Below are 27217 nucleotides of genomic sequence, written 5' to 3'. Positions count from 1 at the left end.
GCATTGATTGCAGGCCTGAACGCAAGCATATATTAATCCTTCTTCACCTCGCCAGGTATGTGCCACTTTAAAGGATCTACAAACCTGGGTAGGAATGGAGTGGAGAAGAGTGGAGACAGTCTGCAGAAGGGTCTAGACCTGAAACGTCACCCATTGCTTTCCCCCAGAGATGTTGCCTGTCCCGCTGAATTACCCCAACATTTTGTGTCTACTGTCAGGACCACTAAACTGGACGATACAGATGAAGCCCTGGAAGAACATGGTGTAACCAGTTGTGTCGAAGACGACAAAAAAGTAAAGATGAAAAAGGAAAATGCACCACAGTTACAGTCCCAGAGGATCTCACATGACTTCACTGTAGTGCTGGGTGTGAGTTTCAAATGGACAGATTTAGATATTAAGCCGTGAGCACTGATTTTTTTGAGAGGTGACAACAAATTTGAGGTCACACCTCATTTTCCCTTTTAAAAATAGAACACCCATAAGGTTGTGTTCAGTATTCCAAATGAGAATTCACCAAAAATCCATAGATGTTAAACAACTTGTTTTGACATATTGTAAAATGCTCTTGAAATAAATCCCAGTGCATGATTAGTTTCATTCAGAACCGCTTCACATTGAATGATTTCAGTGATCAGCAAAACACTTACATTTGGACCTCGCTGGGGACCCAGTCCCTTTGCTTCATTATACATGCATTTAATGCTCCATCAAATGCAACCATGCACCTGTATTAAAATACATTTGTCCACCTTTAGCCCTTTTTTTTTGAAGGGTTCCGGATAGCTGCTCCTTTATACCGCCGGCTTGCTCTTGATTCACGTTGCCCGCATACCTATCACACATATGCGCCGAAGAATATTTCTCTTATTTATGAATAGAGCGGAGAATTTCTGGGACGTGTGCGGAACAGCTCACACACACACCTCTCTCTGCCATCACCCAACCTCCCCCCCATACACCCCCCCCCCCCCCCCATTTCTCGCCGCCCCTTCCCCTCCGTCCTCAAACTGACCTCCCTCAACTGGTGCTCAGCTGAAACACACTTTAAAATCTTGACAGAGACAGAGAGGGAGGGAGGGAGGGGGAGAGAGAGGGATTGTGCGTGTGTGTGAGAGAGAGAGCGGCAGGTTGCAAGATTGTATGTGTAGGGGGGTTGTGGTGTTGAGTCTGTCTGTCTGTCTGGTGTGTGTGTGTGTGTGAGAGAGAGGGAGAGAGAGAGAGAGAGACATAGACCGCGGTGAGTGAATCGCTAAGGCAGTTTCGTTCTGAATGGCTCTGTCAATTTCCCCGAAGCCGGAGCAAAGCGCAGGCGCCAGGACCTAGCCAAATCTCAAGGTGCACACATCGCGTTGAAGATGGCGACAATTTGAGGTTGGAAGGTTGAAGGGGGGGGGGGGGGGGGGGGGGGGGGGGTTAGTGGTGGCCGTGGGGAAGAGGAATGAGAGAGAGACAGAGAGTGGGCGAGAGAGACAGAGAAGCTTCAGGGGTCACAGCACAAGGATGGTACCCCGGGATGAGGACAAGGACACCGGCGGAAGCGGGCTGGGGGAGTGAAGAACCATGATCGCGATGGATTGCTGATAGATCGTGCTCCTCACACTAATAGTGGGTGCGCACTGGGGTTTTATATTAGTCAGGTAGCCTTCAACCAGTGAAATGGATTGGAGGGTGGAGGGGAAGGAGTGGGGAGGGGGAGGGGGGTGGTAATGGGGGTGAGGGATGGGGAAGGGGAGAAGAAGGGGAGAAAAGATATTTAATTGATTAATTACCAAAAAAAAAAAAATCTCCCTTCTTGTTTTTTTGTCCAGATGGAGGGAGGATGCATTCTCCAACAAAATGCAATGGATTATTTTTGACCAGGAAATGAGGGGCAATTTGCGCCCCTCTTTTGCAACTCACCATACAGCAACACTGCAAAAGTGACATTGGGAACTGGGAGCAGTTGGAAAGCCCCCTCCCCCCCTATTTCCCCCACCTTTCTCCCCCCCTCCCCCTCCAAAATATGATCAGAGGACCTTGGATGTGTAATGCCGTCTTGAAAATCTGTTTTGCACCCACAGCGAACGAGAAAGCCTGCGTGGATACACAGAGGGCAGAGAGATGGCCAATGTCTTTAGCGTCTCTGCTCATTTTCGCCCTGCTCTTGTCTGATTATTTTTGCTCTTGCGCCGGTACGAGGCTGAGGAGCGGGGAACCCTCGGGCAGGAACTGGAGCCAGCCGTCGGGGAGCAGTAACCCGGCCGCATCACAGACTGGGGAGCACAGGCAGAGGCGAGGGGACTGCGGCCGCACTCTGACCAATTTGACCGGGCACCTGGAAGACTTGGAGTCCGCCTGTCGATATCCCAAGGGCTTGGATACCGCCTGCCTCTGGACTTATTTCAGTCATTTCAGGCTCTCCTTCTGTCACTTTTACACCATTGCTGATCTTTTGCGAGAGTATGTTAACCCGAACGGGTTAAACTGCAGTTTGGATATGCGGATCAGAGATGATGGAGGGGCCCGGTCTGTCTGCAGCGACTGCATCAAGGCTTATCAGATGGAGGACCAACACGCTCAGGAAAAATACGAGGAATTCGAGACACTGCTGGACAAGTACATGGAGTCGGGCTACTCGGTCACATCATGTCCGAGCGACTGCATGGTAAGGTCCATATACATCTCGCCGTCGGTTGTGTTCAGCCCATCATTTAACCTTCAAGTTGAAATGGTAGGGTCTTTGCGGCAGTGAGTCAACAAGTTCCTCCTGTGGTGAATTGTTTTTAAAAGCTTGACAGGAGAAGGAGGAAATCCTTTGAACAGTGCAAAGTCAGGCGCTGTCAAAGATCATGGGGTCAGCTGCTTGGGGTTTTACACGGGGAAGGGGCAGAGGTTGGGTGGGCAGGAGTTTGGACGTTGTACCTGGAGGGAAAGCTTTGCATTGGAATGAGATCCCGGGAGATAGTGCGAGTGGCAGTGTGTGACAGGTGTTATTTCAGCCAGTATGTAGGGGAGGATGTATGTGCCACTGTGGGTGATGTAGAAGCAGACTGGGATTCTATAACATGGTTGCAGGAAAGGATGCATGAGGATAACTGAGAGTCAGGAAAGATTATTTATCGGATGGCAAACAAAGTTTACATCAAGTTTATTTTGGTGCAACTTTTATGAAGTTCTTCCCCATCACATTAACATGCATAACACTAATATTGGTGTTGTTTTCAATATAATGTCACAGGAATATGTTCAAAACAGGTGAATGGTACAAAGTGCTGGGATGTAGACAAAGTGTGTTGGGAAGTTATAAGGTTGTCGGCAATGCATTACAAATGGGATTCTGACTAAAAACAGTATTTACAATAATGAACGGTGAACATTTCAACTTGAACAGATTGTGAGCTGGCTTTGAACAGGTTGCTATGAAACTCTCCTCACAGCGCTGTTTATTCTGATTTGTGATGTTATCTGTGAGAAATATGAAATGGGTTGCAGGAGATGTGACGATCGAGACTGGTTCTCGAATTCAGTGAAATAAAATGTATTGACTTCCATGAATGTCTCGTCACTAAGATGGAAGATATGTTTTCTCGAAAAGTTGAATTTTCTGGGAAAATGCAAATGTTCAAATGTCAATTATCATGTACTTAAATTTTTCATTCATCAATTAACCCCTGACTTATAACAGCGTTGTTTGCATGTAAAACTAGTTTTGTCACAGACTAGGAATCAAGCTAATCAGTTGTAATGGGAAGAGTGACTGTAAATTCCTTTGTGAATGAGTGTGCAAACCTTGAAGACAAGAGCACGTGGGAGATACACCAGTGGGTGTTCTTCCTGCACTTTGATGCACGTTCTGTGTGCCCATTTCCATGACACCACGTGGGCTCTGGAAAAACAGTCTGGAGCATTATTTTGTTGAGTGAATACTGAATACCTGCCAGAGTATGTAGAAAATATAGATTGTGATGCTAATCAGCCAGCCATGCTGATTCAATGCCAGTGTTGTCATTTTAGAGTTCAACACTACAGCTCATGTGAGTCTCTTGAAGGTGCTTGGTTGAACAGCAGTATCCTGTGTCCACTCCCCTCCCAGCAACGCACCACACCCCGTCCACCCATGCATTCCTCACAGCATCAGCACCGACATAGATGAGTTACAGCCCATGTCTTATGGCTATTATTGAAGGTTCATCATCATTTGGAGCTTTCCAGAGTTGATTCAAGTTGCAGAAAACGACAGGGAGTTGTGTAGAAGGTGCTGAAAGGCCATCAGGTGATTTTGGGCTTCCTATGGTTCGAGGCGGATATGCTTGGAGGGATTCGTCTTGAAGTGCAACATTGCTGGCAACACAAGGGGATGCACATCGGGAAAGGAGGAACCAGCTGGCTCTTTTTTCCACTGAGAAACGATGGCTGAAGTGTATACTGTGTTACTTTTGTGTGATGAAAAGTTTCAAGAAGATATAGTATTTCCTCTTGTGGGGAGGAACATAACCATCAAGATAAAGCAGTCACAACATAATTCTGTGGGAAATTCAGAAGAAATGTATTTTCCAAAACGTGAGGAGAATGAGGTACTTGCTACCGCATAGTGCGATTGAGTTGAGCAGCACAGAAACGTTTAAGAAGAGCTTGGATAAATAGACAAACGAGAAGGAAATGGAAGGTTGTGCTGAGAGATTTACCTCAGGAAAAAAGATGTGAGGAAGCTCAGTTGGACAGGTTGGACAGAATGGGTGTTTCTGTGCTGTATATCTGTTGCAATCACATGCGATCCCACATAATGAGCAGCAAGGCAGGAGGAAGTGAGAGTCCTCACACTACATGCCCACGCAATGTTTTTGGGAGGACTCTCTCTCATCATTCAACATCAGTGAGTAACAGTATCCGAGGCATCTGTGCTTCACAGAGCATCTTCCCTTAACTCTGCCACCTCCTGCAACGTCAGCTGCAGCCCCAGGGCTAGGCAGGGGCTTTCAAAGTGTCTCTAACAGTGATAATTCAACCGCCTGGGTTCTGTCAGGATGGAGTTGAATATATTCGCAGCATCCCACAGTTTGTAGTCCTTTGGACGAGGGAGATCACTGCTGCTCTGTATCCAAGGAGATGCACTGTATCCAAGTGAGAGCATTTTCTTACATCTTGCCAAAAAAAACACTGGCAAGGTCTGGTCATATGTGTGCAGATATTGCCTTGGTGCAAGTGGAGTGGAGATAATCAAAGTGTGCCTAAGTTGCCCCCTGATTTGCAGCATTCCTCATGGTAGACCACACCATACTGAGTAATCCCTATGACGAGCGCAGAGCCCTTCCCATCAACTATAAAGTATGCAGCTGAAGAGCGGGAGAAATGGGAGAAGAAGAGTGTGGATGATGAGGAAGAGGAAGAAAAGACAATGGTCCACGAAGAACTCATCTGAGTGAGATTCTGGACCTACTACGTCCAGTTCCTCATACCATCCTTCCCTTTGCCAAAGCTCATAACGTTAGAAAATCAAAGGCCATTGAATTGAATACTTTATTGCCACATGTGACATGTCACAGTGAAATCCTTTGCCTGTATACCCACTGCATGAAAATAGTTGCCACGTAAAGGCGGTGACAAAGTTACAAAGTATCCCGCACCAGGTCTCCCTTTCTTCTCCCCCCTCCCCCTCCCCCACAGTGCTATTATTTTTGTACGTCTCGCAACTTTATCTATATGTTGTTTCCGTACCTCCTTATGACCTTTCCAATGTCCATAGCTCACACCTGGTGTGTGATGGCCCTTTCTTTTTGACTCAGATTTGACCACTTGGTTGAGTGATGTGGGCTGAATCATCTGCAAGACTAAGCAGTTAACGGTGGACTTTAGGAGGAGAGGAACACCCCCGTCCCATATCTCCATCAATGGTGTGGATGTGCAGTTTACCAAGAAATATAAATACCTTGGAGTGTACCTGGACAGTAAACTGGAATGGTCCAGGAACGCTGATGCCCTGTACAACACACTGTCCCCATATCCCTCTTGACATGTGTAATCCTGTCTGGGTCTTGGTCTTGACAGTCCCTCCCCAATTTCTTCCATTAGAAAAACAAAGGCCACTATAAAATAACCATTCCAATTCAAATTTATAAATTAGACCTCCACCACTAAAGCTCCATGTGCTGCTCCTACACTGTGCAGTGTTGATACATTTGGCAAGGCCATTGGCACTAAGTGCAAGAGACTGTAGCTGATTCTGAGGGTGACCTCAAGCAGTTCAGTGGTGAGAAGGGTTGGTTGTGGGCAGTACCATCTGGGCATGAAAGGCAGCATTGTGAGGTGGCCAGCTGTCACACACAGCTAACGGTGGTAACATGGCAGAGATGGGTATTGGTATAGATTTATTAATGTCACGTTCATCAGGATACAACGTTAAACTATGTTTGCGTGCTTTTCGGTCAAATCGTATGTTGCAGAAACAAAGAACAGCAGATGCTGGTTCATACCCCAGATAGACACAAAGTGTTGGGTAACTCAGCGGGTCTGGCAGCAGCTCCAGAGCATCCAAAGAGTTACTCCAGCACTTTGTATTCTATCTTTCATTTTATACATGTTTGCTCAAGCCGTGTATGAGTACAACATGGTGACTATCAGAGGGGACCACACTGGGATAGTGCTCCCTTGTGTGACTGTCATACTGTTGGGCGGGCAGCTGAGCATTCCCTGGAGTGTGTTAGAGGACAGAGTACTGGAGTGTTGAGGGAGGCTGCAGGTCCCTTTGCACACCGCAGTTGTCAGACTGCAGTTCTGATGCTGCCCAGGCTTGCCCTGCAGCAGCGTGAGCATCCACTGCAGCAGACACACATTGGCCGACTGTTGCATTGTGCTGCAATGGGGATGGCGACATCGGCCGTCAGATCCCGCGTCACGGCTGAGCCTCAGAAGTGTGTTGAGAGAATCGGCCGAAGCAGCGGTGATGGATAAATACAAAAACATGGGGGCAAACAGTGCATCAGGAATGGTGCTGGACTTCTCCCTGCCCCTTGTGACTGCATGTTGCAAACGTCCCTCCAGCAGGATGTCATTCCTTTATCCCCTTGTCCTGGACCTTGTGGACCTCAGTCCTGGTGTTACCAAAGTTCAGATTATGCCTCCATGTATAATTGTGGCAATATTCGAACCAGTGGTGAGATTACGAGACTGAGATGTCCTGTGCCTTTCTGCCATTGTTTTCTCGCTGTTCCTCACTGCCAGCCTCAGGTGTAAAATTAAAATGAAAAGTGTTAAGTTTGTGGTTGTGCAGAAGGGCTTATGTGAAAAGGATGCTGCCTGGTTAAACTGCCCGGTTTTACCAGCTGGAGCATGTATATCAGCAGAGAACACGGGTTAAACAGAAAGTAGATGTGAAGGGAAAGACTGGATGTGGGCACATGGTCATATTCCATCGATGAAGTCATGCCAAAGACCATGGCCTCAGCAAGGCTCATCCCAACACAAGACAACACTCAATCATCCAGGGGCATTGGGACATGTAGATGCAGCTGGCTCCACTTCATTTAGTTGCCAGGGGATGGCCTGCATTTAGAAAGTTAGAGTGAGTATCATTCAATGCGTGATTACATTTGTGGTGGAATAGCTGGCGGTGCGAGCTGTCAGAAATGGGGGTGAGGCTTGCAGCTGGGAGAGAGAATGAATTAGACAATAAATGTATCAGGTGTAAGTCTGATTGGTATTTAGCAAAGGGGATGTGGTGAATTGATCAATAGTGAGACTGGTGCTGTCGTTGCTGTAATGGGAGTTATTGAGTTTCTTGTAACACTGCATACAGGACTTGACCTTCATCGCTATCCGTTTCTTTTGGCTTGTGATTTGTGCAGAAAGAATATCTCTCCTACTCACCACTTTCACCACCAACACTTTCAAAGTATGTTCTGCGACCCAGTGTATCGGCCTGAAGAAGGGTCTCGACCCAAAACGTCACCTATTCCTTTTCTCCAGAGATGCTGTCTGACCTGATGAGTTACTGCAGCTTTTTGTGTCTATCTTCGGTTTAAACCAGCATCTGCAGTATCTGCCCGCTTCCTTCCAGTGAAGCTTGGCCCAGCTGTACCATTAACCCTCTTTCTCACACCACAGATGCTGGTGAGTAGTTACATAATTCTCTGCTTCCAGTTCAGCTGTAGACTGCATTTTCCTCACCCTGCTGCACCATCTACCACCACCTGGGTTAAAAGGTCAGCTTTAATTAACTAAAGCTGTGAAACACTCACAATATTGACCCCGTCTTGAAGTATCAATCTAATGACTTGAGTGGGTGGTCGGTTTACTACATTCATTATTATGGATAGTAGCATAAAGGTGGCCTACATAACACTGATTGCCCGCATAGTGTCACAGGTCCCCACACTCCAAAAACGTACAGGTTTGTAGGTTAATTGGCTTGCTATAAGATCATGTAAAATTATCCTTAGTATGTGTAGGGTAATGTGCGGGGATCGCTGGTTAGTGTGGGCACAGTGGGCCGAAGAGCCTGTTTCCCTGCTGTATCTCTAAACTAAACTATAATGCCCCTGTCCCACTTAGGAAACCTGAACGGAAACCTCTGGAGACTTTGTGCCCCACCCAAGGTTTCCGTGCGGTTCCCGGAGGTTGCAGGTGGTTGCCGGAGGTAGCAGGTAGTGGAAGCAGGTAGGGAGACTGACAGAAACCTCCGGGAACCGCACGGAAACCGCACGGAAACCTTGGGTGGGGCGCAAAGTCTCCAGAGGTTTCCGTTCAGGTTTCCTAAGTGGGACAGGGGCATTAGGACCCAGGATATTAGGCTATCATATTTAATCCACAATTTTAAAACAAGAAACTAGGGATAACATTTATTTCAGTACGTATGCTTATGGGCACCCTATGCTTCCGAGGTTTGAATCGGGTGAACCAAGTGAGCAATGCTCCTGCACTCGAGAAAGAACATGACTCCTCTGTATAGTAGCCTTACAATACATTCCCTGCCATCTGCTGTGCTGAAGGTGAAGTCTACAACACAGTACTCAATTTCTGTTATCACATTCTCCATATATTTGCTTATTGCAATACTCTCCCATTATTGTGCATTAAGACCGGTAAAATAACTAAATAAATCTCCAATGAAATTATTTTAAACTCTCTCACTGAACATATAACTGCCTCCATCCCAGATCATCAAGGTGCATTTTGTACTCTTGGCTATGAATATACGATAGCAGGCAATTTAATGAAAGAGATAACCAGTAGTTTGGGTTGATGCCTAATGAGCTAATCAGCTGTTAATTCTAGGTTTTGGAAAGTACAGGTTTACATGGTTAGAAAGCTCTGATCCTTGAAAGTCAAATTTGTAGAACAAGATACATTATCTTATGTAAATGGACAGTTGGGGATTGGTATTGATGAGGAATATGTCATGCCAGTAACCTGTATCAAGCCATAACACTTTATGATAAGTAGGCAATCAGTCTGCAGAAGGGTCTCGACACGAAACGTCATCCATTCCTTCTCTCCAGAGATGTTGCCTGTCCCGCTGAGTTACTCCAGCATTTTGTTTCTATTTACACTTTATGATGTTGGCCTTATGGTGTTCAATCATTTGAGCATGCTGGGGTTAATAAGTATCTGGTGTATGGATGGTTATTTTGTTTTCCTGATAGGTTTTACCCGCTCCATCTCCAATTTCCTAAGACAGATCCGTATATTGATGTGCAGAATGCAAGAGCACAAGCTACAGGAGCAGGAGTAAACCACAAGGTCCTCAATGCCTCCACCATTCAATATCATCCTGGGTGGTCTATACGGGCCTCAACTCATCTTCTGTGCCAGTGCCCCATAATGTTCAATTGCTTGATTTTTTAAACCTTGATCTGTCACCACATTAAATATATCCAATGATCTGGCCACCGACTCCCTCGGGCAGAGAATTCAATAGACAATAGACAATAGGTGCAGGAGTAAGCCATTCGGCACTTCGAGCCAGCAAGAGCCATTCAAGATCTCACTGCTCAATGAGAGAATAATTTTCTACGCTCCTCAGTTTGAATGACCATCCCTTTATTATGTAGTTATGTCTACAAAATATTAACAAAATCAATGCCAAGTTTGACAAAAGAACTCCTGGAAAGTATTTGATGAATTTTGGGAGCATGTGGGCTAGCACAACAACATACATATCAGAGTGTGACCCTCAAGTACATGAGATCAGTCCTCACTGATCTTTACAAATTAAACCATCCTGATCTCCGTGTTTCAGGAAAGAAATCCATAAACTGGAAATGGTACAATGCTGATATGGGAGAACTTTGCCCGGACTCAAGGTCCTGAGCTAGAGGCTGGACATGCCAGGACTTTATTCCTTGGAATGCAGGAAGTTGAGGGGTGAACTTACCTAGGTGTATAAAATCATAAGGGGAATAAAGAGGGTGAATGCATAGACTTTTATTCAGAGTAGTGGAATCAAGAACCAGAGGATAGAGGTTTAAAGTGGGAGGGGAAAGATTCAATAGGAACCCAAGGGGCAACTTTTTCACACAGAGTGTGGTGGGTGTATGGAAGTCGTTTAGGCAAGTGCAATACAACATTCAAGAGACATTTGGACAGGTACATGTATAGGAAATGTTTGGAGGGTTGTGGGCCAAACAGGGGTAAATGGGAATGACTTGGAGGGGACATCTTGGTTGACTTGGATTAGTTGAGTGTGTTTGCTGTTTGATCCTATGACAATAAGTGCACATGAAACAGAATAGGTATTAACGGGTAATGTTCTGGTTGACAAGATGTAAATAAATCAATCAGGTGTTGGAGCCTCAACGTTTTACAATTTATGTGAATGAATTGGACGTAGGAACAAAAGATATAGTTGGTACATTTACTGAAGCCACAAAGATGGGTTGGAGGCAACTTGTGAGAGTCCATGAGAGATCTAACAAGGGATTTAAATAGGCGGTGAGTGTGCAAGGATCTGCCAAATGGGATATAATGTGTGAAAACAGGAAATTATCAATTTTTGCAGCAAAAATAGGAAAGAAGCATAGTATATAATTGGTGAGAAAATGATGCAGATGAATCTGGGTGCCCTCAGCCTGAGATTCACTGAAGGCAAGTATATAAGAGCAGTAAAAACTGGGGAGATTATGCTTCAGTTATATGGGGGCACTGGTGAAAGCACACCTGGAGCGCGGCACACACTCTTGGTCTTTTTATTTAAGGAAGGATAGAAATATACGTTGAAAGCAGTTCAGCGCAGGTTTACCAGAGGCATGTTGTCATCTTAAGAAAGCTGACCTTTCATCCACGAGAGTTAGAACAATGAGAGAGGATTTGACTGAAATGCATAAAATCCTGTGGGATCCTGACGGTGTGGATGTCAAGAGTCAGGAGTGTTTTATTGTCATGTGTCCTAGATAGAACAATGAAATTCCTACTTGTTGCAGCACAACAGAATATGTAAACAATATGATAAACGAGAGAGATAAAAAAAAGTTCAGTGTATAAATACACATCCCCACAAGGTACACACACACATACACACACACACACACACACACACACACATACACACACACACACACACACACACACACACACACACACACACACACACACACACACACACACGCACACACACATACACACACACACACACACACACACACACACACACACACACACACACACACACACACACCCACACACACACACACATATATATATCCTCATACATATATATACTGTATGCACATATATATATATATATATAAATACATACACGCACACACATACTCAAAAAGCAGGCAATAGTGGTGCAATAATAATAATAATAATAATAATAATAATAATAATAATAATAATAATAATAATAATAGTCTGTCTATTGTCCACTACAACCTCTTATAAGCTCTGAACTACAATAGACATTAGTTTTCAGGCTCCTTTACCTTTTTCCCGATGGCAGGGGTTAAATGAGTGTGTGGCCAGGATGGTGTGGGTCTCTGATGACGCTGGCTGCCTTTTTGAGACAGCGACTCCGATAAATCCCTTTGATGGTGGGGAGGTCAGAGCCGGTGATGGACTGGGCAGTGTTCGCAACTTTTTGCAGTCTTTTCCACTCCAGGACGTTCAAGTTGCCGAACTAGGCCATGATGCAACCAGTCAATGTGCTCTCTACTGTACACCTGAAGAAGTTCAAGAGAATCCCTTCTAACATACCAATGTGGGCAGGAAATCTGGAACTAAGGATCACTATTTAAAAATAAGGAGTCATCTAAGGTGGCACGGTGGAGCAGCGGTAAAGTTACTGCCTTATAGTGCCAGAGACCCGGATTCTATCCTGGCTATGGGAGCTGGCAGTGCAGAGTTTGTATATTCTCCCTGTGACCACTTGGGTTTCTCCGGGAGCTTCAGTTTCATCCCGTACTCCAAAGACATACTGGTTTATAGACTAAATGGCTTGGTAAAATTGTAAAATTGCCCCTAGTGTGTGTAGGATGGTGTAAGTGTGCGGGGATCACTGGTGGGCGTGCACTCGGTGGGCCGAAGGGCCTGTTTCCACGCTGTATCTCTAAACTAAACTAAACCAAACTCAATTTGGGACAGAAGTGAGTGACCTTTCCCTCAAAGAATTGTGAGTCGTTAGAGCTCTCTTTGTCAATGGCCGATGGAAATAGTCACAGGATATATTTCGGTTAGTGGTAGATAAATTCTTGATAACCAAGGGAGTGAAAGGCTGCCTGGTTAGATGAAAATGGCGACTTAATTTGCCACAGAAGGCTGTGGGGTCCAAGTCAATGGATATATTTACGTCAGAGATAAATAGATTCTTGACTTGTACGGTTGTGAGGGGCTTTGGGGAGAAGGCAGGAGAATGGGGTTAGGAGGGAGAGATAGATCAGCCATTATTGAATGGCAGAGTAGACTTGATGGGCCGAATGGCCTAATTCTGCCCCTATTACTTATGACCTTCATGTTTCCGTTAGATAGAGCAATGATCTTCTTGAAGAGCAGAACAGAAGAGGTTTGAGGCACTTTGCCCAATTGACCCACTCCTGCTCCTGTTCCTATGTTTGACCACAAGGATACGTTAGGTTTCAAGCTTGTGAAGGGCGTTGGCAAAATTGATCTAAAGAAAGAGACACAGAAATCTGTTGAACAATATAAATGGGTTCAAGAAAGAAAGAAATGACTTTTGGAAAGGAGGGCAATGATGAATGCAATGAAAAATAACAGACGAGGCTGGTTTTTTGTTGAAAAAACTGTCGTAGAATAGCTTGGGGGGATCTGGTTGTGTGTCTGTCTTGTGATTCTCCAGCAGTCTTTCTATTGGTGTACCCTAGACTTTGCCACAGCTTTCTGACTAATCCAATTCTGGCTGCATCCAAGTCTAATGAGGCTAGAATAAAGGTGGCAATGATGCCTGGAGCTGAAAGATGGAAAATCTGGGTTGGGGACTTGGGTTGGGAATGGGGGAAAGTAACATCATTTAGTTCAGTTTAGTTTAGAGATACAGCGCAGAAACAGGTCCTTCGGCCCATTGAGTCCACACGGACTGGCGATTCCCGCATACTTACTCTACCCGACACACACTAGTGACAATTTACATTTGTACATTTATACCAAACCAATTAACCTACAAACCTGTACATCTTTGGAGTGTGGGAGGAAACCGAAGATCGCGGAGAAAACCCACGCAGGTCACGGGGAGAACGTACAAACGTACATACAGACAGGATTGTGACTTCAATCCTGTATGACTTCAATCCTGTAGTCGGGATTGAACCCGGGCCTCCGGTGCTGTAAGGCAATAGCTCGACCACTGCACCACTGTGCTGCTCAAATCTGTACAAGAGCAACAAGATCCCTGAGCAGCTTTGGAGCTTGGGCAAATATGAAGTGACAGGAAACATTGTTGGAAACTAAGTCAGCAATGCTGATGGGACCGGATACCATTGAGAAGAACCAGGCCTAGTCCAGACAAAGTTCTGAGCTCATGATCAAGTGCATCTATGATGACAACGACCCAACACTCTTTAGTTACTGTCTTAAAACTGTCTCTATCCCTATCTATTATGTTCTTTAACAATTCCCTCTTTGATGATCAAATTGCTTCATTTGATACCGTGTCAAAGTTTCTTTGATAACACTCCCACAAAGCACCTTGTGTAACATTCTTCTCCATTGAAGGTGCCATATAAATTCAGGCAATTGTTGAGGTACTGAAGAACCATGACCATTAGATGTAGAAGCAGAATTAGGTCATTCGGCCCACCAATTCTGCTCTGCCATTCAATTGTGGCCGATCTATTTTTCCCTCTTAACCCCATTCTCCAGCTTTCACTTCGTAACCTTCGATGTCCTTACTAATCAATCCCTGTGTTACAATCTCTGTGTTACAAATACCTAATGACTTGGCCTCCACTGCTATCCATTGGAATGAGTCCACAGATTCACAAAAAGCGATTATTTTGTAAGTTTAACATTGATTACTATGTTCTAATTGTTGCTGTTCTCAGTCAATAGATATTTGTCAATGAGCAATGCCAATAATTCTAGAATTTGATTGACTGGGATATGTTTGGATGCACAATTGTTTCAGTTGTTGGAATGACAGTAGAAAAGAGAGAAACATATATGATTAAAGTTACAGAACCATAACAATTTGTTTTGCAATATGTATTTCTATTCGTAAATATAATATGAATGGCAATTAAGAGAATTGAGCCCAACAATGAGTTCCAGGCTAGAACCTAATGAAGAGACTTAGATAGTTGATAAATTTACTCAGAGATGTTTGGGAATGACAGGAGACATCAATCTAATTAATACAAAAAGCTGGAGTAACTCAGCAGGTCAGACTTAGACCTTTCTGTCCTAGGCCTCCTCCATTGTCAGAGTGAGGCCAAACACAAATTGGAGGAACAGCATCTCATATTTTGCTTGGGGAGCTTACAATCCAGCGGTATGAATATTGATTTATCTAACCTCAAGAAACCCCTCTCCCTCCATCCCTCCCCCACCCAAGTCGTACCAGTTTCAAAGTCATCTTCTGTCTCATTGTCTAGAACTCGTTCTCACCAAACCCACAGCTAACAATGGCCTGTTTCTTTTATCGTTGTTTTTTTTGTTGCATATCTTTCATTCGTTCTATATCTCTCTACATCACCGTCTATTTCTTTTGTTTCCATTTCCCCTGACTCTCAGTCTGAAGAAGGGTCTGACTCGCTGAGTTATTCCAGCTTTTTGTGTCAATCTTCGGTTTAAACCAACATCTGCAGTTCCCACCTACACCAATCTAATTAATAGTATCTGATGATGCCTAACCCTAATTGCTTGATAATTGCTGGAATATTATCGTTACATTGAATCATCCGCATTTTTTGTTCTGTGTATTTTTTACAGCAATTGTCACTAATTTTTGAAGTGTTCCATTCAGTTTCCGAGCCACTCTTCATCATTAGGGTAGACACCATCTGAGTCACAAGAACAGTCATAGCGGGCTTTCAGTGAATTGACAGGAAATTATATTGCCGATTATCGGGTTATTATTCAAATACGTTGCAATTAAGTGTCATCGTGAGTTTCACAGGCAGATGTGATTTCAGGACTGCATCGAACAATTATATTTACAATCAAATCTGTATTGATTATTAGAAATGATGTGTAATATTCGGTGCGTGATACAACTTAGTGCGCTGATAGTCACCTTGATATGCTTCCGAATCCTTTACAACAAGAGTTTATATCAGTTTTTATTCAAATATTTTTTGAGAGGTAGAGGAAATAATTTAGTTTCTATTTTATCCTTCATACAGGTAACAAATACATTTCCATTGAGAACAAGAATGGAAATCAACGTTCCACTTTAGTGTAAATATTAATATATTACAAATCCTGACAACCGAGATTTCTTTTTGTTATAATAATCTGAGCAATTAGTTTTCGAGCAAGATAAGAATGACTTGAACAGTTGTCCTTCCTGTCAGGGCTTCAGGTCTCCAAAGGTGAAAAGTGCTTTATGTGGAAGATGGGTTTTTTCTTCAACTTATGAGTGCTTCCATGTGTTACCTTCCCATATATACTTTCTGCCTTAGACCAGCTGCATGCAATGCTCACTATTAGATGTACACAGCACTGTACAAGGTCCAAGATTGCCTGTGCTCACAGTGGTGCAGCTGGTAAAGTTGCTGCCTCACATCGCCAGAGACCCAGGTTTGATCCTGACCTCCGGTGCTGTCTGTGTGGAGTCTGCAGATTCCCTCTGTCGCTGCATGGGTTTTCTCTGGGTGCTTCGGTTTACTCCTACATCGGGTTTGTATGTTAATTGGCTTATTTAAATTGCCCCTGGTGTGCAGGGAGTGGATTTAAAGGCCGTTTAACATAGACCTAATGTGAACAGGAGATTGATGATCAGCATGGCCTTGGTGGGCTGAAGGGCCTGTTGCCATGCTGTATTTCTCCAAACTAGTGCTGGTCATGCAGACTTCTGCATGGTGCACAATAATGGCTTGAGGAGTATTGTCTTGGACATTCCTGGGCTGGAGGATGACGCTTCCACTAGTTCTGTGGGATCTGAAATGACTGATAACCTTGCCTGTGATCTGCAGACATGTGGGGAAGGAGGTGCTGACGTGTTCTTTAGGAGGTGGTGCACTTCTTCTGTCAACTTCTTAGCAGTGTCATGATTCACCTTAACAAAACGTGATAGGTGGATGCTTCTTAACCAAGTGGATTGGTCTCAGCTCAGGGATTCCCATGAGTTTATGAGCACATGTTTTTCAAGGAGAACATCCTTGAAGCATCTTTATCCCGATCCTTGAAAATGGGGAGCTCAGAGTAAAGAGCCTGTTTCAGACGTTTGAATGACTATGAAATCATCAGAAGGAGCAACTCCAGAGCCAACAAGATCATGGGAGACCCCTTCCACCCCAGCAACTATGGTCTGGCAAACGCCTCCGTTGCTATGCTATGAGAATGGAGAGGATGAGAAGGAGTTTCTTCCCAGAGGGCATTAGGACTGTAAACTCCTACCTCACCAGGGACTAACTTTACTGGACCATTTTAATGTTTTTTAAAATTGTTGCTTTTTTCCTTTTTCTTTCCTCCCACAAATATGTAATATGTGAATATGTGATTCTGTTCCATTCTGTTTGTAGTTTGCTTGTTTGTTTTTTTTGCACAATCAGCGAGCATTGCCACTTTTCATTTCACTGCACATCTCGTATGTGTATGTGACGAATAAACTTGACTTGACTTGAAATCATGAGAGGAATAGATCGGGTAGATGCACAGAGTCTCTTGCCCAGTGTAGGTGAATCGAGGACCAGAGCACATAGGTTTAAGGTCAAGGGGAAAAGATTGAATAGGAATCTGAGGGGTAACATTTTCACACATATGGTGGTGGGTGTATGGAACAAGCTGCCAGAGGAGGTAGTCGAGGCTGGGACTATCCCCACGTTTAAGAAACAGTTAGACAGGTACATGGATAGGACAGGTTTAGAGGGATATGGGTTAAACAAGGGCCGGTGGGACTAGTGTAGCCGATGGGACATGTTGGCCGGTGTGGGCAAGTTGGGCTGAAGGGCCTGTTTCCACGCTGTATCACTATGATGATGACTATGACCCACTCATCAGTGCTGTTTGTGTGATCGGAGCCTTGGTGCAGGGAACATCAGCTGAAATTGGTTCTCTTGTCCTCCCAGTGCCTATAGAGGATTTTGCAGATACAGAATGATGTGCTAGGAGATGCTTGTTGTAGGTAATCCATGTTGCAGGACAGTGTGATCACCGCTCTCCGGTAGACCATGAACCTTGTGCCAAGTTTGAGAACTGTACCTTACCACACACTCTTTCCCTCAGTTGGCCAAATGCCCTGCTGGTGCACTGGAGACAACAATGACCTGCCTACATTGACAGCTAGCTCCCAACACAGGGGAAGTGATCCACGTTTTCAAGGGTCTTTGTGTGGACAGCATTGTCAAGGGACAGTCTTGACTAAAGGGTAGATTGGCAGATCATTCCTGCCTTGAAGGTCTACAGTGCAATGCCAATCTTGTATACGGTTCATTAATTGAGTCAGTGGTAACTTAGAATTGGCCTTAAGTGAGCACCTTGGCATTAACAGTGCATGGCAGCTCAGCATTAAGGATGAAGTCGCTTTGCTTTTGGAATGAAGTTGACAAAGTTTAATAATAATAATAATGGATGGGATTTATATAGCGCCTTTCTAATACTCAAGGCGCTTTACATCGCATTATTCATTCACTCCTCAGTCACACTTGGTGGTGGTAAGCTACTTCTGTAGCCACAGCTGCCCTGGGGCAGACTGACGGAAGCGTGGCTGCCAATCTGCGCCTACGGCCCCTCCGACCACCACCAATCACTCACACACATTCACACACATTCACACACAGGCAAAGGTGGGTGAAGTGTCTTGCCCAAGGACACAACGACAGTATGCACTCCAAGCGGGATTCGAACCGGCTACCTTCCGGTTGCCAGCCGAACACTTAGCCCATTGTGCCATCTGCCGTCCCAGTTTGAACAACTTAGTTAGTTTACTTTAGAGATGCAGGGTGCAAACAGAACCTGCGGCCCACCGAATCCACGTTGATCAATAATCACCCCGTACACAGGTGCTATCCTACACAATTTACAGAGGCCAATTGACCAACAAGCCTGCAGGTCTTTGGAATGTGGGAGGCAACCAGAGCACCTGGAGAAAATCCACACAGTCACAAGGAGAACGTGCAAACTCCGTACAGACAGACTCTATATCTGTAGTCAGGAACGAACCTGGACTCTGGCGCTGTAAGGCAGCAATTGTATCGCCGTGCCATTTTCCTGCATGGCTATGTGAACATTGGCAGTGTGAAGTACTGTATAGCAGCATTATTTGTATGCAGTTTGGACTGACCCCAAGCCACACACAGAATGTCCAACACTGCTTGTGTTTAGTTTAGTTTAGAGATACAGCGCAGAAACAGCCACTGGGTCCGCGCCGGCCAGCGATCCCCGCACACTAACACTATTCTACATACACCAGGGACAATTTACATTTACATTTATACCAAGCCAATTTACCTACAAACCCGTACGTCTTTGGAGTGTGGGAGGAAACTGGAGCACCCAGAGAAAACCCACGCAGGTCACAGTGAGAACGTACAAACTCCGTACATACAGCACCCGTAGTCAGGATCAAAGCAGGGTCTCTGGCGCTGTGAGGTGGCAACTCTACCGCTGCACCATTGTGTTCTGTGCCATATTTTGCTGATGTGGCATGCCAATATGAGAAGACTAAATACTTGAAAGAAAATGAAATTGGAGGAAATATTCATCAGGTCTGTTGAATATTTCCAACATTTTCTGTTCTTATTTCAGATTTCCAGCATTTGCTTTAGTGTGGTTTGTTAATGTTCTATCTATTAAAATGTAAAAGCAATTATGTTTGGTGGTGTTCCTTATTATTGTGATATAATTGGATTGTGTCAGATTGTACATTTCATTCCTACGCTTTTGAGCAGCATATTGCTGCAGCCCTATAATTCAGTTTGATCGTTGTGCAATCCTGTAAATATGAGAAGGAGCAACGTCTTTCACAGTGAGTTTCATAGAATTGCTCTTGTGTTTCAAAGATGGAATTCACTGTGATGCTCACTCTTAAATGTTCCAATTTTCATAACAGGTGTCTTCATTCAATGGGGGCAGGTAGTATTTTTCACACCTTTTCATTATCCCACCCAATGCATTGGAGGTCGAGTCACAAGCATTCTTCCATTAAAGTGATAGACCCAGCCATCCAGCTCTCATTGTCAAGCCTCAATGGTTGTCTTCCCTGTTGTGCTCCGCGGAAGTGGACCTGGATTACTGCGGCCGCTGGAAGTGATATTATTATCCCTCTTTGTGAACGAGCGTGTGACATCGACTGCACACTTGCCCAGAACAGCGGGATCCCATTGATTATGTAGAGCAACGCAAGGCCACTTGCAGCCATGTTGTGTGGCACACTCCAATGGAGATCTAAATCACTGAGAAGCTTGCTGATGTGCAAGGTTGGGATAATGAAAGAGCAAATTGAAACAGTACTGGTGCGGATTAGTACATTCGCTGGAATAGACAGGAGACTGGAGGAAGGTTATATAAACAGCGCTAAGTCTGCTTTTGGGCAGGCTGACTGCAGCACTGTGAACATAGCCTAACATGGACACATTAGCAATGCTGTCAACACTGGACAAATCTGAGGTGTCAAATTTACAGTCACACGCCATATACCTAAAGTGTCAGAAACATAAATATAAACTAGAAATAAGTGGGCCGCAGGGAAGGCCACCAGTTGTATCCTTGGATTTTCCTTCATTCTCTGTTTTGCTAATATGTTTCCCCCTCTCATCAACCAGCTTCCTGTGATTTTTCAACTCTTTTCTACTGGGACAGTCAATCGATTCTAAGTTATCTCAGTGAAGATTGAAACAATAACATCTGTTGAAGCATTATATAAAGGAAAAGTAACATGAATAAAAATCAATTCGACTGTTTTATGGAATGTAGAGATAGAAATCCACATTTTAATATCTCTCCTTAAACGGGCAGTCGGATTTTTTAACCGTGTCTTTCTTTGTTAGTTCTTTTAGCTCATATAAGTTAGATCAGAAAATATTAGTTCCTGGAATTGGCCTCCAAACTAATTGGTGTTGTTAATAGTCTGGATTCTCACCTCCCCTCACCTCCCCAGTACAAGATGCACTGAGAAAGGTGAATGAGCACAAAGCTGCCGGCCCCGATGGCATCCCTGGCCGGGTGCTTAGGGCATGTGCTGGACAACTATCCCCAGTCTTCACCGACATTTTCAATCTCTCACTGGCCCAGGGTGTTGTCCCCACTTGCCTCAAGACATCAACCATCGTGCCAGTGCCCAAACAGTCAGCCACAGGGAGTCTCAACGATTTCCGCCCAGTGGCACTCACCCCTGTCATTGCTAAGTGCTTTGAGCGGCTGATCTTGGCTCACCTCAAAGCCAGCCTCCCCCCCACACTGGACCCCCATCAGTTTGCCTACCGGGCCAACAGGTCTACAGAGGACGCCATATCAGCGGCTCTACACTCTGCCCTGACCCACCTGGACAACAACAACTCCTACATCAGGTTGCTGTTCATTGATTTCAGCTCTGCCTTTAACACTGTCATCCCCGCCAGCTTGATCACCAAACTCAGCGGACTTGGCATCTCCACCTCCCTCTGCAACTGGACACTGGATTTCCTCACCAACAGGCCACAGTCTGTTAGGGTCAACAACCTCACCTCCTCCACTATAACACTGAACACCGGCGTGCCACAGGGCTGTGTGCTCAGCCCTCTCCTCTACTCCCTCTTCACCCACGACTGCATCCCTAAGTACGGATCCAACGCCATCATTAAGTTTGCTGACGACACCACGGTGGTAGGACTGATCAGTGACAATGATGAGTCAGCCTACAGAGAGGAGGTCCAGCACCTGACAACCTGGTGTGCCAACAATAACCTCGTCCTCAACTCCAAGAAGACGAAGGAAATTATTGTCGACTTCAGGAAGGTCAGAGGAGGCAGTCATACCCCCATCCATATAAACGGGACTGAGGTGGAATGCGTCTCCAGCTACAAATTCCTCGGGGTACATATCTCGGAGGATTTGTCCTGGTCCCTCAACACCTCCAAGCTGATCAAAAAGGCACAGCAGCGCCTTTACTTCCTGAGGAGGCTCAAGAAAGCCCACCTGTCCCCCTAGATCCTGACCAACTTCTACCGCTGTACCATCGAGAGCATCCTGACCACCTGCTTCACGGTATGGTACAGCAGCTGCACTGTTGCGGACAGGAAGGCACTACAACGGGTGGTGAAAACCGCGCAGCACATCGTCGGTGCCCCGCTCCCTGCCATGGATGCCCTCCACTGAAAACGGTGTCTGAGACGGGCTGGGAAGATCATTAAAGACCCCTCCCACCCCAACCATGGACTGTTTGCCCTCCTCCCATCAGGGAGGCGGTACAGGAGCCTCAGGTCTCGTACCAGCAGGATGAGGAACAGCTTCTACAATTATACCATCACATTGCTGAACTCGGAGTCCCGCCGATAGATTTCTCCGGTCCCTCCGTCCCCATTGTTTAATTATTCTGTATTTTTGATTATTCTGTATCTTCTTTTTTTTTAATTTCTATATTGCACTACTACTACGGACTGACGCAAAACTGCATTTCGTTGTACCCATACTCAGTATTTGTGCAATGACATTAAAGTTGAATTGAATTGAATTGAAATTTGTCTCTCTAGACGGGGAATAAGTTCTTGTTTGAAGCTGTTGACTGTTGCTGTTTTATGCAGCCCTTTGGAGAGAAGGTATTAAGTGATTAGCACCAATGACTATGGTGGAGATTCCTTTAAACAATGCAGAGTTGCCTTGACTTGCTCCCGCAGGGGAGAAGCAGACGAGACAAAATAATGAGGCGCTGTGTTTCAACACTAAGGCTATCCTTTGACAGAGCAGCGGTAACAGCCAAAAATGGCACAATATCACCAACTTTTCATCCAGGGATTGCTTCACTCTCGACCCGAAATGTCACCTATTCCTTCTCTCCAGAGATGCTGCCTGTCCCGCTGAGTTACTCCAGCATTTTGTGTCTGTCTTCTATTACTTTAGGTAACAGGTATGAATACATTGAAACCTGCAGAATGTTCGAACAGGTACCTTATCCCTTTCAGTATCCCACTCATTTGCTGGTGTGGACATTGTATCAAGTGTAGAGCTTTTATATTAATGTATTAATTCACAGTGGGGATTGATCATTTGTAGTTTGTTGTGCATTTTAGCATTGACTAGATTATCTGTGTGACTGGCAGGCATTTTAATGAGTCCTTTTTCTTGATACTGCCCTTTATTTAGAAATCTAAATTCCCTGCAACATTTCTATGTCAGTTTTCATCACTCAGAAGAGATTGAAGATTAAAACGATGTGTTGAACTGTCAGTCTCTATCTCTGCTGCCGACATTTCATCCATAATCTCTCCCACCCTCCTCCAAGTCATTGGTCAATAATGTGCCCTCAGTCCACCTCATTGAGATTCTATATTTATTTACGTTTTATTCACTCTAGGTCACTCATTTTTCACTTATTTGTTCCTGTGCTCGCCACTGTATGAGACTGATGTCAGGGAACATCATGTGTTGGGAAGATGACAGTCACTCCCCACTAATAGCACTGCACAACAATGTCTCCTGACCCTCCAGTCTCTGGCAACAATAAAGATCCACCACAGAACCCGGAGAAATGTGGAGTACCGTTCAATAACACAGGAGCCAACTCCCAGCAAAGGCAAACTTCATTGGGGCGGCACAGTGGCCGCTGCCTCATAGTCCCAGAGACCCAGGTTCGATCCTGATCTCGGGTGTTGCAAGCATGGAGTTTGCATGTTCTCCGGTTTCCTACCACATCCCAAAGCTGCGCGGGTTTGTAGGTTAATTGCCCTCTGTAAATTGCCTCCAGTGTGTAAGGATTGTATATGAAAGTAGGATAACATAGAACTAATGTGAATAGGTGATTGATGCTCGGTGTGGACTCAGTGGGTTGAAGGGCCTGTTTCCATGCTGTGTCTCTAAAACTAAAACTATAAAAACACAGAACATGGGAAAGAAAAGCTATGGAACAGGCCCTTCGGCCCACAATATCTGTGCCAAACGTGATGCCAAACAAAAACTAATCCCCATCTGCCTGCATTGTGAATGAGATTCCACCATAGAACTCTGAAATATGTGGACTACCTTGTCGCAGGAGCCACTTCTCAGCAAAGGTAGACATTGTCAATGAAATACAATGTCAGCTTCAGTCCACCTGTGGGGCTGACTGGGGAATAGAGTGTTTGAGGATAAGGACTTTGTACCCAGCAGAAAGCTTGTGGTCTACTAGGACTCCGTGATTCCTGCCCACCCGTGTACATCTACAACGGGCAAGGCACTGAGGAGCTGTCATCAATGAAGGCTGTAAAATACCCCAAATCTAATGTAGTAAAACCAGAAACCTCACCAGATCAGGCAGCTGCTGTGGAAAAAGAAACAGAGTTCACTTCTCTTAATCGGAACTTGGAAGTGTGAAAAATAGTTTTCTTTTAGAACATAGCACAGCGCGACTCAAGAACAGCTCTGCGGCCCATAATGTCTGTGCTGAATGTGACACCCATACTCTTATCATCCTGCACATAATTCATATCCCTCCATTCCCTACATAACTATATGCCTAAACTAAATTCTCTTTGGTTTAGTTTTGTTCAGAGATACAGCGTGGAAACAGACCCTTCGGCCCACTATGTCCGCACTGACCAGCTATCGCCGCTCATTAATACTATCCTACACACTAGGGACAATTTAGACTTGTATCAAGCCAATTAACCTGTACATCTTTGGAGTGTGGCAGGAAACCAAAGATCTCGGGGAAAACCCACGCAGGTTAAGGGGAGAACGTACAAACTCCATACAGACAGCACTTGGGATTGAACCTGGTTCTCGGGCGCTGTAAGGCAGCAACTCTAACGCTGCGCCACCGTGCTGCCTCTTAAATGCCACCTATAATATCTGCCTCAACTCCCACCCCTCGCTGTGCTTTCACCATCTCCTGTGTTATAACATCTCACTGTGTGAGTGCTCACATTACACTCACCATCTCCTGCGTAAATAACAAGCCCTGCACATTTCCCTTAAACTTTGCCTCTCACTTTAAAGCTATGCCCTCTGGTACTTGATTTTTCTCATTTGTCCTGTTTTGACCATGGACATTGGATCCAAAATATCTCTGCTTTTATTTCAGATTGCCAGCAATATAAAAGCAGGGACGTTATCCACCTCTTTCATGTAGATTGCAAGTCGACAGAAGAAATGATTCAAAGGTATTCTCAAATCCTCCTCCATAATATCCTCAGCCACTTACATGCCCTTGGCGAAAAGCAGTTGAGAGGAGACAGTGAGGCACGATGCTTCAACACCACTGAAATGGGGATCGTTCTCTTATAGCCCATAACTGCACAGAATGGAGAGGGGGCATTTAGGCTGGCTTTGGGAATCTGGTGTCTATTTGTTGGGGGGAAAGGTTGATCCCAGGCATAAATGGTGGAAGGAGCATACCACATCCCAAGTCACCTCCCCCCAGCCTATGAAGCACTGTAGGCCAAACTATGGTCATGTCTGTGGGTTCCACATTGGCCTCATCAGAATCTACAGATGGAATTGCAGCATGTCTACTGCCGAGTAAGGAGATGGCGGAGTTGGGACAATGCAGTACGGATTCAGCAGATTAAGACCAGAGTTCACAGCACAACGTTATGCAGATTGGTGGGAAGAAAATGGACACCTTCCTTCGATGAAAGAAGATCGAGGCGTCATTTGAGAAATTCTACGGGGAGAAGATATTTTGACTAGAAATGGGAGATTTCCCAATTCAGCTGGGATTTCTAGATGCACTTTCCGTCTCAGTCTGCAGTGAAACTCCGTCATTCTGGAAGACGAGCCCATTTTCAAGACGGGAGTCCATTTTTGTTAAAGAAGATGTATCAAGGAAAAAAGAATGAAGGTAGAAACATGGAACGAAGAGACAACAAGCTAAGGTTGGAACATGCTACAGATCAAAGTGAAGTCAGGGCAAGATTAGTGAGCTGAACGACCTGTTCTTTTTTCCACACATTTGCAATATGCAAATTGTCACAACCAATGACTGGCAGTGTGTCTGTTTTGAACTGGTTTTTTTTTACCGAGTGAAAGATGAACACATTATTTTTGTGCTTTCCAAAAAGCCCCAAACCCCTCGGAGCCAGGGAACTTCAGTGGGCAATGGACACAAGGTAAAGCCCCCACAGATAAATGAGGAGACCTCCTGCTTTTGATTAATATTGGTTGATCAATATATTGAGAACAGTCCCATGGTCATTTACAAAATAACACCGTCCATTACAGCCGCCGCCCCCCCCCCCCCCCCACCCCCCCCCCACCCCGCAAACCTTGATTAGACCATGGTTTAATCCAATCAATTGGTGCCCCAACAATATAGGACTTGTGCAATAGTATACAGAATTTTATGGCTGAGTTATGCACTGAAATCTCAGAAGTATTGTTTGATGTCTAACACTATTTTAAAAGTAATTGTTCACTGCATATTTCTCTCCCTGTTTAGTATCTTCCAAATTCTGTATTTCCCACGTCTCAATAGAATGAAAACAGTGATAATGGATGCAGGCGAGCTATTCAAATTGGACTATGTATGCAGAAGCAGGGAATATGTTAACAAGTAGTCCGGGAAAAAAGACATATTTTTCCCAGCGTAATAATGGCGGTGTCGAGTTAACTGGTATTTAGAAGACGAGAGAAAGATCAGCCATGATTGAATGGCGGAGGAGAACTGATGGGCCGAATGGCCTAGTTCTGCTCCTATCACTTATGGCCTTATTGTGGGGATCTCTGTTTGGAATTTGATGATAACTATCAATATAGTCCAAGATCATTAAGTTCTCCTTGGAACACGATGGACATAATCCACTGTGACGTTGAGAAAACCTGCTTGTCAAATGTTAGTCATCATTTTCCAATGTTCTCTTGATTCTGGATCAGTTCCTGTGGACTGGAGGGTAGCCAATGTAACTATTTTTTAAGAAAGGATCTAGAGAGAACATTGGGGAATTATAAGAAGTTACACAAAATTGCTGGGGAAACTCAGCGGGTGCAGCAGCATCTATGGAGCCAAGGAAATAGGCGACGTTTCGGGCCGAAACCCTTCTTCAGACTGGGGAATTGGGGAATTATAGACCAGTTAGCCATACATCAGTAGTGGGGAAGGTGCTGTAGTCGATTATTAAAGATGTTATAGCGGCGCATTTGATAAGCAGTGACAGGATCACTGAAAAAGGGTCTCGACCCGAAACGTCGCCTATTCCTTCGCTCCATAGATGCTGCCTCACCCCCTGAGTTTCTCCAGCATTTTTGTCAACTGGCAGGATCAGTCAAAGTCAGTATGGATTTATGAAGGGGAAATCATGCTTGACTAATCTTCTGGAATTTTTTGAGGATGTAACAAGTTGAATGGCCTAATCCTGCACCCTATTTTTCCTGTGTTTTTATATCATAGACATCAATAAGGAAAGGGAAAAAATCACACAGGTTTTGCAAATAATGTTGTTAAAATAATCAGATTTTGAGAAGCCTTTTGGACCAATGTTTAATATAGAACTCTAGCCATAAGGATCCCACGAAACTATTT

General features: G+C 44.7%; 1 protein-coding gene across 1 annotated transcript in view; it reads left to right on the top strand.

Annotated features, from left to right (window-relative positions):
* Nucleotides 1-1238: 1238 nt before the first annotated feature.
* The window catches only part of LOC116978903 (transmembrane protein FAM155B-like), a 500680-nt gene continuing 474701 nt past the window's right edge, over nucleotides 1239-27217 (top strand). Inside the window, exons 1-2 of the mRNA XM_033030184.1 lie at nucleotides 1239-1374; nucleotides 1812-2647. Coding sequence (XP_032886075.1) covers nucleotides 2006-2647 — 642 coding nt within the window. The 5' untranslated portion in view covers nucleotides 1239-1374; nucleotides 1812-2005. The remainder of the gene's footprint in view (nucleotides 1375-1811; nucleotides 2648-27217) is intronic.

The sequence above is a fragment of the Amblyraja radiata genome, chromosome 12 (assembly GCF_010909765.2).
Source record: "Amblyraja radiata isolate CabotCenter1 chromosome 12, sAmbRad1.1.pri, whole genome shotgun sequence".
NCBI classification, from domain to species: domain Eukaryota; kingdom Metazoa; phylum Chordata; class Chondrichthyes; order Rajiformes; family Rajidae; genus Amblyraja; species Amblyraja radiata.
This window is presented reverse-complemented; position numbering and strand designations above follow the sequence as displayed.